Consider the following 17,019-nt stretch of genomic DNA (forward strand, 5'->3'; position numbering starts at 1 on the left):
GAACAGAATTGGATCTGTTATGTACACAGATGCACCTGTGGAATCTACTGTATGTACACACTATACACTAGCTAGTACGAACGACTGATATCACACACACCTCTCAGAATGCACGGTCGAGGGGGTCGTACCTTTGAGGCGCACCAGCTCGTTGTGGCATTTCTTCCTCAGGTTCATCTCTCTCTTGTACTTCCTCAGCAGCTCTTGGTTGGCACTGCTCACCTCGCCTATCACCTGGCAGATCTCCTGCTTGGCCTCGGTCATGGCCTTCCCCAGCATGAAGGGGAAGTCCTGAACCTGTCTCTTCAGACAGTTGTAGTCACAGGTGAGAGTACGCAGGGCTGGCTGAAGCGTCAAAAGGTTCACACGCACACCTGGGGACAGGGGAGGGACACACATTTTGTTACAACAGTGAATAAAACAGAGCACACAAACATTCCTGGGTCATATTCATTAGGAAAGTTGTCCAGTAAGAGACACATTTTCATTTTTTTTGACGGAGAATGTTTCGCTACGGTGTGCCCTAATGAATACCGTCCGGAACTGCAATATGCACACTCGCAAATACAAACAAAAATGCATAGTCCTAAACGTACGGCTTACCTGCCAGGTTCTCATGCACGGCCTTCATCTCACTTTCGGCCCTGATGAAGGCCTCCTCGATCACCCTGTTCTTCTCTTCCTCCAGGTTCTGCATTTCAGCCTCCAACTGGCCCTGGGCCCGCTCCATCTCCCCCTCGTACACCAGGATCTACAGGGGACAGAGAGAGAGGTTAGACATGGGGACTAGAGTAGATCTTGGGAGAGTACCAACACACCACACTGGTCTGGGTGGGGACTGGAGCGTGTTTGGTGGTCTACCTGGAGCTAAAAGCTAGCATAAAAGCTAACACACCACACTGGTCTGGGTGGGGACTGGAGCGTGTTTGGTGGTCTACCTGGAGCTAAAAGCTAGCATAAAAGCTAACACAGCACGGGAACTCAGATCTAATAGCTACCAGGGCATTTGAACTAAGGGCTTCAAATGCCCCTTAACAGCTTTGCTGAAATCTGAAGCCTATTAACTAATAACTTCAAAGTTAGCTCCCAGCAAAACCATGGGTTTGCTTCTTCTCAGCATTAATCAAATCAAATTGTATTTGTCACATGCGCCAAATACAACAGGTGTAGACCTTTCAGTGAAATGCTTACAAGCCCTTAACCAACAATGCTTTAAGAAGTTAATAAAAAATAAAAAAGTGTTAAGTAAAAGATTGAAATAAAAGTAAGTCATAATTAAACAGCAGCAGCAAAACAACAATAGCAAGGCTATATACAAGGGGTACCGGTACAGAATCAATGTGCAGGGGCACCGGTTAGTCAAGGTAATATGTACATGTAGGTAGAGTCAAAGTGACTATGCATAGATAATAAACAGAGAGTAGCAGCAGCGTAAAATAGGGGTCTGGGTAGCCCTTTGATGAGCTGTTCAGGAGTCTTATGGCTTGGGGGTAGAAGCTTTTTGGACTTAGACTTGGCGCTCCGGTACCGCTTGATGTGCGATACCAGAGGGAACAGTCTATGACTAGGGTGGCTGGCGTCTTTGACAATTTTTAGGGCCTTCCTCTGACACCGCCTGGTATAGAGGTCCTGGATGGAGGGAAGCTTGGCCCCAGTGTTATACTGAGCTGTACGCACTACCCTCTGCAGTGCCTTGCGGTCGGAGGCCGAGCAGTTGCCGTACCAGGCAGTGATGCAACCAGTCAGGATGCTCTCGATGGTGGAGCTGTTGAACCTTTTGAGAATCTGAGGACCCATGTCAAATCCTTTCAGTCTTCTGAGGGGGAATAGGCTTTGTCGTGCCCTCTTCACGACTGTCTTAGGGTTCACAATGGGTTGTGAACTATCATTACAGCTAAAAGCTAATCCAAAACAACCATACACTGCACCCCAATACAAGACTGGAGGACCCTTGAACAGATTTAGGGTAATATTTGTGGGTGTCACTACAGCAGAGGTTTTTGGTGGGGGTTGAAACCACACAGATGGGCAGAGTTTGGGGAGCAGGGTGCCTAAAACACAGGAAGTGATGTAGTGAGAAAACAGGAAGCACTATGAGGAGCCTATCAAGGGGGGCCAACCTTAGACAACCTGCAAATGACCTCGCCATTGCCCCTCCCGACGGCCTTGGAGAGCAGGCCGCAGATACGGCCGCGGTCCGCACGCAGCTGAAACCAAACGCAAGCGAAGAGAGAGGGGTTAACACGGCCCATGCCACTACAGGGGAGGGGATGGGACGAGGGTCAAACCAGTCACCTCTACTGGGAGGGAAGGGTGTTTTTGTGAAGGACCGTACCGCCACAATCTACTACAAGGGGGGTGAGTTGGATTGTACCAATGCTGGTACCAGGGGGAGGAACGAGGAGAACATGAGAACTAACGAAGACCAACTGGTGAAGGAGCTAATGGGATTAGGAAGGGGCACAGAGGGTTATGCGTGTGTGAGAGTAGCATGTGCGTGTTGTTGTAGATGGTTGTGTGTGCACGCCGCCATCTGTGTACGTGTGCATCTCCTTATGTGTGTACCTGAGCTCGGAGCTGGGTGCTGGTCCTCTGGGACTCGTGCAGCTGTGTCTCCAGCTCTCGGAGCAGCTGTCTCTGCAGTGATAGCTGCTCCTGCAGGGCGGCGCTCTTGGCCTGGGCCGCGGTTACCGCCTGCTGAGACCCTGACGACTCCACCTCCACTATCTCAGTCACATACTGGACGGAGAGAGAATAGAGAGAGCGAGATAGATGAGGTAGGAGGAGAGAGAGAGAGAAAGGTGGAGAGAAGAAGAGAGAGATTGATATCGTAAGATCACCAGGGAACACAATTCAGCAGCAGATGCTCTCATATAACTCAAAAACATTGGATAGGTGGTAAGCTACCAACATATAGCTTACCCATCCTATCATTTCAGATCTATGAGGGACCATTAAGTAACATAGGAGCTAGCAAGAGGTTGTGTTTGAAATGGGACAGTTTTTTTGCGATTCCTCACCTTAACCTGATGGGGCCGGGCGGCCTGTCTGGCCAGCTCCTCCTGACAGTCTCTGAGCCGGACGCTCAGCTGCTGCTCCACCTCCCCCTGCTGACACTTGGACTCCTCCAGTTGCCTCTGCATCTCCCCCGCGTGGCGCTTGGACTCCTCCAGCTGTCGGCTGAGCGTCTCCGCCCGGCTGGCCTTCTCCAGGACCTGCTGCTCCAACTCAGCCAGCCTCCTCTGCCTCGGTCTGGCCTGGCTCTCCCAGTGAGACACCTCCTCACGCAGGGCCTCCACATCCTACATAACATACAGTTATAATACACCACACACACTTATAACACCGCCTCTTCTCGCTCTCTGGCCTGGTTCTTCCAACGAGATACCTTCCCACACAGGGCGTCCGTATCCTACACACAAACAGAGCTATAATAGACACATTAAAAAAAACTGGGTTTTCACAGCCTCTGCCCTCACTTGATTCTGCCCACCCGTACCTGGCTGTGGGGGCAGTCAGTGGCTGTGCAGGCCGGTGGAGGAGCCTCCTGGAGCAGTGAGGTCTTGCATGCCTTCAGCTCCTGCTTCAGCCGCTCGTTCTCGACCACCAGCAGCTCCAGGTGCTTCTCCAGGTCGGTCGCCCCCTACAGGACAGGAGGAACAGGCACATGTCAGTATCACACTCACAAAGGCACCACACAGAGTGATATCAATACACACAGGAAGGAAGTAACACTCATTCACACACACAGGGCAATGCACAAGCACTTTTTCTCTGACTATTGTTTCAATATCTGCCCCCCGGACAAACATCAGGAGACAGTGAAACAAAAGGACACATGCACATCTACATACCATTGTACCTGCCCCCTCTCCCTCACTTCCCCATCTCACCCTCTTACACACACTCACATGCAACACCTTAGAATGCCTGTGAAGCAGAAGTGTGTCACCCGGAAGAAAAAGTATATGTCAATTATCTTGAGCTCGTCTTTCCCAAGAGTGTAGGCCAGCTAGGCTCTGCCCTCATTCTCTTTTTTCCATCCCTCCTGCATCATCAGTCTCTCTCCTCCAGAGTTTCCTCCATTCCCCTCTCTCTCTCTCTCTCTCTCTCTCTCTCTCTATTCTACTCACCACCCCCGAGCGCAGTCTCTCCACCTCCTGGGTCTGGTCCAGCAGCTTCTCCTCCAGCTCCCCCACCTGTGTGCGCAGCGCTGCGATGAGCTGCTCTCCTTCCTGAACGAGACGGTTGCTGTGCTGCTGCTGCTCCTGTGGCTCAGCCAGCCTCTGCACTGCCCGCACACCTGCAACACACACACACAGTGATTACACATTATATACACGCACACCACAGAATTTAAAAACAGACACGCACGCCATCCAGCCCACAGCAGTGGATAATGCGTGTTGACCGTCGGTCACAGCCGTGACACACAGCCCTCTTCTTGCTGACAGGCTGGTTTGTGTCGGTACTGTGAACACCATCCTGACAGGCACACCATGAAGAGACCATTCGGAGTCATTCATTTCATAGTAATTATTGATGTATCAGTCAGTCTGTATCAGTCAGTCTTCCTTCCTCCCTCCTCCCTCCCTCCAACTCCCCGTTCCTCTCTCACCGTTGGGCAGTGCTGTGTGCAGCTCCTCCTGTAGAGTGTGTATGACGTTAGTCTTCTCCTGAAGACTCCGTTCGTAACTCTGCTGCGGTCTCTGCAGCTGCAGACACCGGGAAGCTTCCTCGCGTCGCAGACGTGCCTGGAACTCACACACTTTCTCCTGCAGTGTCTAGACACATGGGGCAAAGGTCACAGGTTAGAAGCCGGACAGGTCGTTAACGTCACAATTCCAAGGGAACGAGGAGGTGTAAAGGTGGATTGGTCAGTTTATAACATCATCCATGTTCACAGGTCTGATCAATACGGACCTATCCAGTCAGTCTGTAGGTAAATCGATTTGAATGCAATCACTTTTTGACAGCATCCCTTTTGATTTACACGTTTTTAGATAATTGACTTGAAAAGGAAATCAAATGAAAATTTGTATTAAAAAAAACGATTTTCCAGAAATTATGAAAGTTTGACAACCCTGTTTGCAAGATTTTAAATGACATAAATCTCAACCGATTATATTTTCCAGTGATGAAGACATGGATGTCTCATGGTATGGTGGGGTATGCAAAATGGGTCAACTTTAAACACCTTAATCTCCTGAATGTTTTGGCATTCACGTCCAAAAAGTCACTTTCTGAGCACTTCTACAACGGCCAAATATGCATGGAAGGTTTCGTTCAAATCAAAAGGGGTGCTGACAAAAAGCGATTGAATTCATATGGATATACCCCTATACGGTGGGTTTCAAACATCCTCTGGGACCCCCAGACATTTCACAATTTTGTTATAGCCCCGAACTAGCTCATCTGCACTCACCTGACAGTTTATTAAGTACACCACCCAGTTTACAAAAATGGATCGCTCCTACAGACAGTGAGTCAGGCGGCTGTGACTTGCTATACAAAGCAGGCAGACGGGCATCGAGGCATTCAGTTACTGTTCGACTGAACGTTAGAATGGGCAAAACGAGTGACCTAAGCGACTTGGAGCATGGTATGATCGTCGGTCCCAGGCGCGCCGGATCCAGTCTCTCAGAAACAGCCGCCGAAAAACATCCAGTCAGCGGCAGACCTGTGGGCGAAAACAGCTCGTTGACGAGAGGAGGTCAGAGGAGGATGGCAAGAATCGTACAAGCTGACAGGCGGGCCTCAAGCAGACAAATAACTGTGTAGTACAACAGTGATGTGCAGAACAGGCATCTCGGAACACACAACTTGTCACGGATGGGCTATTGCAGCAGACGACCACACCAGGTTCCACTACTATCCTCTAAAAACAAGAAACGGCTCCAGTCGGCACGCCATCACCAACACTGGACAATTGAGGAGTGGAAAAACAGCTCCTGGTCCAACGAATCCCAGTTCCTGTTGCGTCCTGCTGATGGCAGAGTCAGGATTTGGCCTAAGCAGCATGAGTCCATTGGCCCCATCCTGCCTGTTGTCGGTGGTGTACTGGTTCGGGGGAATGCTTTCCTGGCACACGTTAGGTCCCTTGATACCAATCGTGCAACCATTGAACCACACGGCGTATCTGAACATTGTTGCTGACCAAACCCAATAGAACATCTTCGGGATGAGATGGAACGGGCCGTACCGCTGTCCAATCTGCAGGAGCTGTGATGCAATCCCCGTAGAACATTTCTGACAACTTGTGGAATCAATGCCCTGAAGAATTCAGGCTGTTCTGGAAGCAAAGGTGAGTCCGACCCATTACTAGATGGGTGTACCTAATAAACTGGCCGGTGAGTGTAAATCACCTAAATAAGGGTTTGATGATTAGTTGTGTACTAGTTCTGGAATAGATCAGACGCATTGAACTGCATGGGGTCCCCGAGAAAAGGTTTGAAAACCACTGGTCTACACAACTAGACTCAGTTGCAGAGATGAAACTGCTACTCTACCAACTGAAACCACCTACAGCCATACAAATCAGACTAAAGAAACTAAAATACTAAATACAGAGAGAGACGAGACAGATACAGCTAGAGACTGTAGAGAGAGCGAATGAAGACATTACATAGGCAGATGTCCAGGAACAGGACCAGGTGTTCTGTGAAGGAAAGCGGGATGTGGGGAGGAGAGAGGGATGAGAAAAAGTACAGCAGTGAAAGGTGTAGAGGGCTGGAGGAAGACAAAGAGAAATGGCCGATGAGATAAAGGAGAAACGGCACAATAATGAATGAAAGAGAGGAATATGGAGGAAATGCAACGATTTGTTGAAGAGACAGACAGCTTTTGAGTACGCGTGTAAATTAGCACGTGTCAAGCTAAAAGCCACGCGTCAAAAGGCACAGACAGCACTGTCATCTTTAATCTCTTAGACCTGTCGCTGTGAGGCGCCAATGTCATTTTATGAAGTGCTGATGTGAGCTTTATGACAGCACTGGGGCTGTCAACGCAAGTCTAAATCCAAGTCACAGGGGCAGATTAGGATGCTTGTCATGAGGCACTGGGCAGAACAGTGTAGAATACCCACACCTTAGGGGTATACTAAAACGCAAGATCAATGACTTAGCCAGCTAACTTGCCTAAATATTCAGAAATAACTTTTTATTTCATAGAAAGATAGGCATGTCTGATTGACCCAACAACCAAAAACACATCTTAGTTTATCTTTCCTAATGAACCAGAAAATCAGTACTTATTTATGTTTATCCAAGATAGCTGGCTAACTCATTGATCCTGCTTTGTAGTATACCCCTCTGTGCTGTGCTCAGTGGGGCACAACAATGTGGAACGTTCCGATGGAAATATACTGTGTGGAACGACATGCCTCTTAGTCATGTGATAAAATGAGGTCTGCTATATTTGTGACATTTCTACATACAACGTTCAGTCCGTTACACCCTCCTGAACAAAGATCTGTGTTGTTGTAACAGTGTGTGCTCTACCCCGTGTTATCCCAAATGCTGACAAAGCAACACAATCCTGAACACATGAAATAAAACCACAGGAGGGATACTATGCAAACACACAGGCTTTTCTGTTCTGCAGAGTACACAGAGTGTACAGGATAATGACAGCTATGCTGTGGGTATGTACAGTTGAAGTCGGAAGTTCACATACACTTAGGTTGGAGTCGTTAAAACTTGTTTTTCAACCACTCCACAAATGTCTTGTTAACAAACTATTGACAAACTTGTCCATGACAAGTCATTTTCCAACAATTGTTTACAGACAGATTATATTACTTATAATTCACTGTATCACAATTCCAGTGGGTCAGCATCATGTTGTGGGGGTGCTTTGCTGCAGGAAGGACTGGTGCACTTCACAAAATAGATGGCATCATGAGGATGGAAAATTATGTGGATATATTGAAGAAACATCTGAACGCAACAGTTAGGAAGTTAAAGCTTGGATGCTAATCGGTCTTCCAAATGGACAATGACCCCAAGCATACTTCCAAAGTTGTGGAAAAATGGCTTAAGGCCAACAAAGTCAAGGTATTGTAGTGGCCATCACAAAGCCATCATTTGTGGGCAGAACTGAAAAAGTGTGTGCGAGCAAGGAGGCCTACAAACCTGACTCCGTTACATCAGCTCTGTCAGGAGGAATGGGCCAAAATGTACCCGACTTATTGTGGGATGCTTGTGGAAGGCTACCCGAAACATTTGACCCAAGTTAAACAATTGAAAGGCAATGTTACCAAATACTAATTGAGTGTATGTAAACTTCTGACCCACTGGGAATGTGATGAAAGAAATAAAAGCTGAAATAAATCATTCTCTCTACTATTATTCTAACATTTCACATTCTTAAAATAAAGTGGTGATCCTAACTGAACTAAGACAGGGAATTTTTACTAGGATTAAATGTCAGGAATTGTGAAAATTGAGTTTAAATGTATTTGGCTAAGGTGTATGTAAACTTCCGACTTCAACTGTACATGCATACAGTTGAAGTCGGAAGTTTAAAAAGCTGTCCATTTGGAAGACGCATTTGCGACTGATGTCTTGAGATGTTGTCCGCATGTGCAGTTGCAAACCGTAGTCTGGCTTTGTTCTGGCGGTTTTGGAGCAGTGGCTTCTTCCTTGCTCAGCAGCCTTTCAGGTTATGTCGACATAGAACTTGTTTTACTGTGGATAAAGATACTTTTGTACCTGTTTCCTCCAGCATCTTCACAAGGTCCTTTGCTGTTGTTCTGGGGTTGATTTGCACTTTTTGCACCAAAGTGCATTCATCTCTAGGAGACAGAACGCGTCTCATTCCTGAGCGGTATGACGGCTGCGTGGTCCCATGGTGTTTATACTTGCCTACTATTGTTTGTACAGATGAACGTGGTACCTTCAGACGTTTGGAAATTGCACCAAAGGATGAACCAGACTTGTGGAGGTCTACAATTTCTTTTCTGAGGTCTTGGCTGATTTTTTTTGATTTTCCCATGATGTCAAGCAAAGAGGCACTGAGTTTGAAGGTAGGCCTTGAAATACATCCACAGGTACACCTCCAATTGACTCAAATGATGTAAATTAGCATATCAGAAGCTTCTAAAGCCATGACATCATTTTCGGGAATTTTCCAAGCTGTTTAAAGGCACAGTCAACTTAGTGTATGTAAACTTCTGACCCACTGGAATTGTGATACAGTGAATTATTAGTGAAATAATCTGTCTGTAAACAATTGTTGAAAAAATTACTTGTGTCATGCAAAGTAGATGTCCTATCCGATTTGCCAAAACTATAGTTTGTTAACAAGAAATTTGTGGAGTGGTTGAAAAACAAGTATTAATGACTCCAACCTAAGTGTATGTAAACTTCTGGCTTCAACTGTATGTATGTATTGGGGTGTGTGTTAGAAGCTCATTAAAACCGGATCGATAAATCCACTGTGTCCCCCTCCCCAAGGCTCTTACTGACCTGAACCCCCCCCCCCCCCCCACCCCCACCAGTTTAGCCAGTGAAACCAGGACAAACAAGTGCCATGTTGGGAAAACACCCACCAATATGAACGATACGCTAGCCACATTGACCTAGTTAGTTGAGTATTAGTTGTGTGTGTGTGTGCACAGTCATCTCACCTGTATGAGTAGCTGTTGGTTGTGATTGTGCTGGCTGGTTTCTAATTGGTCAGTAGTGGTCAGAGCGGTACGTTGTGGGAAAGCGGCTGTGGGTAGAGACAGGAAGGAGCAGTCCTCCTCACCATCACTCATCAAGAAGTCCACTGAGCTTGCTACGGACACACGGGAGGGACAAACAAAGTTAGGAAACACAAACACAGTTATACGTTGTACACAAACAAGCAAGCCTGAGCCAAATGGGTTGATTATGTTGTTTTCTTAACCACTGTGGCAGAGCTGATCCTGTATTCACTTGAGTCAGAAAACAGTCTATATTCCTCTTTGTCCCTCTACCCTTTTCCATCTTCTCACACTCTCTCCTTCCCTCTCTCTACCTCCATTTCTACCCATGTCAGAGGTAATTTTCTACGGCCCTCTCTTCTCCCCACTTACCTTTCTCCCCCACTACTCTACTAACCATTATTCTCTCCTCTCCCCTCAGCCAAGAGTGATTCTAGGCCTCTCTCCCTCTATTTTCACTCCCCAACCTTCCAAGGTTTGCACAGACAGTACCGTGGAAACGAGCACAGCTAGATAAGCAGTGTGATAACCCAGGCCTCGGTAGGTGATACATACAACTCCATACAGGCCTGCTCACCTGTGTGTGTGTGCGCGTGTCGTTGTGTATTTGTACGGGGACCTGTATGGGGGCCCAGAGTCTTATCAACCTGAGGACAATCAGTGCACTGTGCTACTGCACTTGGTCCATTCTACACAATCAACCCTACAACATTAACCTGTATTAACACACATGCTCAAACGTACGTGTGTATTAGGAAATACATGTAAGAGCAATTTAACTGAACAAAGCACCATATACAGACCACGAAAACACACACCAAGAAAAATACACTTATTCAGGGAAGTAGTGCTTAAAGTATCCCCCACACAGTCTACAAATACATTATGTGTACTGACTATGTGTACACACTATGTGTACACACTGCGCAAATCAGTTTAATACAGAGACACACAGGTTGACTCGCAGCGCTGTAAGGCTGGGAGAGAAAAAAAAACAGCATACATTCGGTAACTGATGACCCAGCAGATTAAGTCCCACAGCGGAGTCACACACGTACAGACAAACGTACAATACATACACACAAACGCACACACCATCAGGACACACACTGTGAAGTAGTGTACGACCGACACGTAAACACAATCATCCTCTCCTCCTCTACCTTCCGCTCTCCGATAGCATTACACTGTCCCTTCCTTTCTCACAGTCACGCTCCTGCTCTCTTCTCTGCACAATCACAGTTTTGCAGGACTGCTCAAGGTGACGACGGAGCAGCACGAGCATTGGCGCAGAGAAAACACACACCCACAGACAGATGGACACACACCGTACACACACACAATAGGTCCAGTGTTTGCACTCCTGGCCCCTGGCCTGTGGCTGTAAGGGGGATCGGCTTTAAGCTCTGTACCTGCTAGAGACGCACTCCTTCAGCTGAGAGAGGTAGAGGCAGAGAGAAGCCTGGCACACACACTCGCTCCTCACCGCTTTCTCAGACAGCTGGCGTACACTCTTCCTTTCCCCTCTCCAGACAGATATAGGAATGCCTTCTCTTAATCTCCTCTTTTCCAGTATTTCCTGTCTCTCCCAGTTTCATTGAGAGGCACAGCTCATGGGAATGTGTCACACTCCTCTACTCTTAGTAAGAGTCCTGTCAGACAGGCAGCACACACACACACACACACACACACCTCTCCCATTCCCTCTCACGCTCCCCTCCCACCCTCTCTGTCATCCCAAAAATGTGGTCACAATGGTTTAGTCCCACCCCTGTCACAGAGGGACTCCCTTGCTGCCCAACGGGGTGGGCCTACAGAATCCACTCACCATCCAATGAGACGTCTTTCTTCCAGAGCTCCTGCAGACAGGGGGCGTGGCCAAGGTCCCAGGTCTTTCTTGTTCCGAACATGACCGCAGGGCTGAGCAAAGCACTGGGTCTCTGGACCGGCTAGAGAGAGAGAGAGACAGCGTGAGATAGAAAGACAGATACTGTACATTTACATTTTTGTAATTTAGCAGACACTCTTATACAGTGCGACTTACATACCGTGGCCACCGTGGGAATCGAACCCACAACCCTGGCGCTGCAAGTGCCATGCTCTACATCATATTATATACGCAGAGAGAGAAAGACATGAGCGATAGCTTGCGGCCAAAGTTATAATTTCATTGCTATTATTGATTTAATAGGTTATTTCTTTAGCAATATAAGATAATGACTTGTCATGCCAATAAAGCTTATGGAAAGTAACTGAAAGAGAGAAATGTCACTGAAAGAGAGAAAAAGACTGATAGCACGGTATGAGAGCGATAGGAGAAAGAGCGTGCGCGTGCATGCATCTGTTTACACAGTGGGTGGTGGGAACAGCCTTCAGAGTTCATGATGAAACACAGGAGAAATTAGAAAGAGATGGACAACATTCCTGCATGACTGACAGTCACATTCACAGCCGATACTGGGTTGTATTCATTTTTTCGGACACCATTTACTCCAAACGGAAAACGTTTTGCAACTATTGGCCAATTTCAGGTAGGTCCCGCCCTGTTTCATTTTGTTTGCTTCCGATAGGTTCAGCTTGGTTGCTAGTGAATACACCCCTGGTAACCAGTTAACTGTTTAATATAGCCACACTGGATACACAAATACTGATCTGGGCCCGGTTTCCCGATAGCGACGTAACTTAAGCTTACGAGTGTTATAACGATGCATCGTTCCTATAAAAATGGGCAAATAACTCATATGCATTTCCCAAAACACCACGTAGGGAGAACTTTCAAAGTGTGTCGATACTGATAGGATTGGGAGAAAAAAAACGCAGCACTGCTCTCGGATCAGCTTTCTCCATTCAAATGTTACCTTAACATTGGGAATTATTCCACAATACTGACAACGGATCATCTCCTATAGAGATATGATCACCTACAGTGCCCTTCAGAAAGTATTCACACCCCTTGACTTTTTCCACATTTTGTGGAAATTGATTAAATTGAGATTGTTTTGTCACTGGCCTACACACAATACCTCATCATGTCCAATGGGAATAATGTTTTTAGGCATTTTTACAAATGAGTAAAAGATTTTCTTAAGTCAAATAACTCACTGTGTACAATAATCTTTAATAACTACCTAATCTCTGTACCCCACACATACAATTATCTGCAAGGTACCTCAGTCAAGCAGTGAATTTCAAACAGATTCAACCACAAAGACCGGGGAGGCTTTTCCAATGCCTCGCAAAGAAGGAAATCGATTGGCAGAGGAGTAAAATCTTAAAAGCAGACATTGAGTAAGTTTACATGCACACTAATAAATTGATATTAAACTGATTATGGCAGTAGGCAGATTACGTAATATTCATGTAAACACCTTGCTCTGCTCATCTTCAATTGGCGTAAGGTCAAATATAAAAAAAGGTGAGCATACACCGATTAAAACACCCAGATTTCTGAGCCATCTTTCGATTTACTAGGACATGTAAACACCTTCGTCGGCTGTCCAGCAGTGTATTTGACCTGTGCGTGTGTTCAACTGAATGTAGGCATCTTAGAAGTTGTTTTCACATACAAACTGTATATGTCCAAACTCAGAATCAAATATGCTTCCCAAAATGAACATATTCAATGTGGTAAAAGTTTTACTTTGATTGGCGATTTTCTGCCATGAGGTAGCCTAATTTCTGATGTGTAAAAAGGATTATTAGGGAAATCGTTCTTCTTGGAAACCATGTAAACATTTTAATCTAACTATTATATAAATCTGACTATTCAAAATAATCAAATTATTGTGTGCATGTAGCCACACTCATTGAATATCTCTTTGAGCATGGTGAAGTTATTAATTACACTTTCGATGGTGTATCAATTCACCCAGTCACTACGAAGATACAGGCGTCCTTCCCAATTCTGTTGCCGGAGAGGAAGGAAACCACTCAGGGATTTCACCATGAGGCCAATGGTGACTTTAAAACAGTTACAGAGTTTAATGGTTGTGATAGGAGAAAACTGAGAAAGATCAACAACATTCAGTGGTGGAAAAAGTACCCAAATTGTCATACTTGAGTAAAAGTAAAGATCCCCTAATAGAAAAATTTATACAAAAAAAAGTAAAAGTCACCCAGTAAAATACTAACTTGAGTAAAAGTATTCGGTTTTAAATACACTTAAGTATCAAAAGTATGAATCATTTCAAACTCCTTATATTAAGCAAACCAGACCGCCCAATTTTTTTAAACATTTGTATTTATTTACGGATAGCCAGGGACAGTGGCTCGATGATTTTATTAATGTGCATGTATGGCTTTTAAGTTTAATGTGTGCTTGTTTTTAAAAAAATGGTCAAATTAATAAACTAAACTAAGGGACACACAACACTCTGACATCATTTACAAACAAAGCATTTGTGTTTAGTGAGTCCGCCAGATCAGAGGCAGTAGGCATGACCACAACAGATGGGCTCAAACACATTATGAAGGAAAGAAATTCCACAAATTAACTTTTAGCAAGGCACACCTGTTAATTGAAATGCATTACAGTTGAATACCTCATGAAGCTGGTTGAGAGAATGCCAAGAGCGTGCAAAGCTGTCATCAAGGCAATGGGTGGCTACTTTGAAGAATCTAAAATGTTTTTTGGTTCCTACATGATTCCATATGTGTTTTTTCACACTTTTAACGTCTTCACTATTATTCTGCAATGTAGAAAATAGTACAAATAAAGAAAAACCCTTGAATGAATAGGTGTGTCCAAACTTTTGACTGGTCCTGTATGTATGTAAATTAGGTTTTTGCATTTCATTTTCAATAAATCAGTAAAAATGTCTAAAAACACGTTTTCCTTTTGTCATTGTGGGGTAGTGTGTAGATGATGGGCGAGACAACAAAATGCGGAATAAGTCAAGGGGTATGAATACTTTCTCTAGGCATTGATTGTATTTGGCTGCAAATATTGAGGGGGCTTATTCTAGCCTAATGCACCAAATCACAGATATTGCACATCATTGAGCACATGGTACATATCATGAAATACACTGAGTGTACAAAACATTAGGAGCAGGTGTGCTCCTTCAATGACATAGACTGACCAGGTGAAAGCTAGGATTCCTTATGCCACTTGTTAAATCCACTTCAAATCAGTGTAGATGAAGGGGAGGATACGGGTTAAAGAATAATTTTGACATGGATTGAGACATGGATTATGTATGTGTGCCATTCAGAGGGTGAACGGGCAAGACAAAAAGATGTAGATGGATTTAAATGGGGTATAGTAGTAGGCGCCAGGCACACCGGTTTGAGTGTGTCAAGAACTGCTAACTCTGCTAAGTTTTTCATGCTCAACAGTTTCCGGTGTGTATCAAGAATGATCCACCACCCAAAAGTCATCCTGCAAACTTGACACAACTGTGGGAAGCATTGGTGTCACATGGGCCAGCATCCCAAAGTGACACGGAAGGGCAAAAATGCATCCAACAACACACTTAGCTTTTCTGAGGCAGTCGGTAAATCAACTTTAAAAACAATGGTTTGGGGAAATAGCTCGGAGATTTAACGATGTTCCTTTGAAGGTTTTAACGAACTTAGCCTTAAGACGCTTTTGGGAAACTGTGCCCTTGTTGGCTAAGTTCATCGTTAGAACCTTCCCAAAACCATCATTTCCCAAAACCATCATTATTAACGTTGCACTTGAGGCAGCTCGTAATCTAACGCCTGCCTAAGTCAGGCCACCTGTAGAACAGCCAACATGCTGACAAAACCGGAACCGAGCGTGCATCCGCATGTGCCATTGAACACACGTTGATTTTGTTCACCCACAGCAGAAGCGATCCAGTCACGCAAGTTGAAATATCAAAACAAACTCTGAACCAATTATATTAATTTGGGGACAGGTCAAAAAGCATTAAACATTTATGTCAATTTAGCTAGCTAGCTTACTGTTGCTAACTAATTTGTCCTGGGATATAAACATTGGGTTGTTATTTTACCTGAAATGCACAAGGTCCACTATTCCGACAATTAATTCACAGATAAAACGGTAAACAGAATCCATTTCTCATCATCTCTCCTCCTTCCTTCAAGCTTCTTTTTACTTCATATGACAGTTGGCAACCAACTTTACGGTGCATTACTACAACCGACTGGAGTGCGGACCTCAGTTCATCTGTCAATCACCCACGCGGTTATATGCTCCTAAAAACCAATGAGGAGATGGGAGAGGCCGGACTTCCAGCGCATTGAGCGTCACAAATAGAACTCATTTCTAGTTTCGCGCCTGGCCATGCAGACGCGCGCGAGCAGTTAGCGACCGTTCTCTCTGCGTGGTGTTACATCTTTGGCAGTTGTAGGAAAGATGAATCGTTAAAAAAAATAAAAAAACACTCGTAAACCTAAGTTCCATCGATATCGAGAAACCGGGCCCTGGACAGTTGGAGGTTAGGTAGCACATTCAAGTATGTACTGCATGTGGCAATGACATCGGGACATTGGCCTTGACGAAATGCCTGTCTTTATTTTTATTTAACCTTTGTCAGGCCATTCTGGTGGCTCCATCACCACCCCAGTCCCAAATGGACCAGAACATCATCCTATTCCGTCACCCCACTGCCTTCCAGACTCTCCCTTGTCCTGATCCCTGGTCTGAGCTGGGGCACGAGGGTCAAGCCAAATCATATTATACAGGACTGACCTCAAACTGGTCAATACTGACCAATAAGATTATACCGACAGTGATGACCAGTTTACAGCTCACAGCCCCACACAGACTGGTCCGACCTTAAAGCAATCAGCAAAAGAGTAAGAGTCTCGACAGGCGCACGCGCGCTACATTACACCACACCCACAATAGCCTACACTGACTGAGCAGTTAAACACATTACCCGATACTAAACTGTCTCTTCAACTCTATATTCCATGTTGTACTACACCACCACACAAACACAGCAAGAAAACACTAGTCAACTACAGTACAGTATACATAACACTCCCACCACACACACACAAGCCACATCAACACTATTCAACTCTATTCAAGCTACACATTAGAGGGGGATACAATACATGTGAATGCACCCAGTGTGCAAATATAGCAATGCCTGCACAAAGAACCTTGCAGAAACGTCAAACTCACACCTGCGTGTTTGGTGAGTCCCATGATTGTGTGAATCTGTGACCACTGAAGAGTCATTGTCATGGATCATGTGGTCAGTCTGGTTCAGCCTGTGTGTGTGGTTGTATTGACCATAACCCAGAGTTGACCGTTCTGTCGGAGAGGTGGTGGGTCAGCAGGTCCAGTCCAAAGCCGCTGTATTAGCTAGTCTAATCTCGCACAGCGGGAAGTT

The 17,019-nt window shown here is 45.4% G+C and overlaps 1 protein-coding gene across 7 annotated transcripts in view; it reads right to left on the reverse strand.

The window, feature by feature from the left end:
- LOC120024730 (kinesin-like protein KIFC3) overlaps positions 1 to 17,019 on the reverse strand; it is a 54,048-nt gene that overhangs the window by 11,344 nt on the left and 25,685 nt on the right. For 4 of the 7 annotated variants that reach the window (XM_038969004.1, XM_038969002.1, XM_038969003.1 and 1 more), the window contains exons 2-10: positions 11,517 to 11,637; positions 9,629 to 9,780; positions 4,619 to 4,784; positions 4,134 to 4,303; positions 3,500 to 3,643; positions 3,021 to 3,302; positions 2,566 to 2,739; positions 604 to 751; positions 132 to 374 (exon numbers count right to left, since the gene is read on the reverse strand). In XM_038969004.1, coding sequence (XP_038824932.1) covers positions 132 to 374; positions 604 to 751; positions 2,566 to 2,739; positions 3,021 to 3,302; positions 3,500 to 3,643; positions 4,134 to 4,303; positions 4,619 to 4,784; positions 9,629 to 9,780; positions 11,517 to 11,598 — 1,561 coding nt within the window. In that variant the 5' untranslated portion in view covers positions 11,599 to 11,637. Of the gene's footprint in view, positions 1 to 131; positions 375 to 603; positions 752 to 2,565; positions 2,740 to 3,020; positions 3,303 to 3,499; positions 3,644 to 4,133; positions 4,304 to 4,618; positions 4,785 to 9,628; positions 9,781 to 10,851; positions 10,976 to 11,100; positions 11,389 to 11,516; positions 11,638 to 17,019 lie in introns of those variants that run through there. The other 3 variants (XM_038969008.1, XM_038969006.1, XM_038969009.1) reach the window with 3 other exon arrangements.

This window comes from Salvelinus namaycush, chromosome 30 (assembly GCF_016432855.1).
Source record: "Salvelinus namaycush isolate Seneca chromosome 30, SaNama_1.0, whole genome shotgun sequence".
Taxonomy (NCBI): Eukaryota; Metazoa; Chordata; class Actinopteri; order Salmoniformes; family Salmonidae; genus Salvelinus; species Salvelinus namaycush.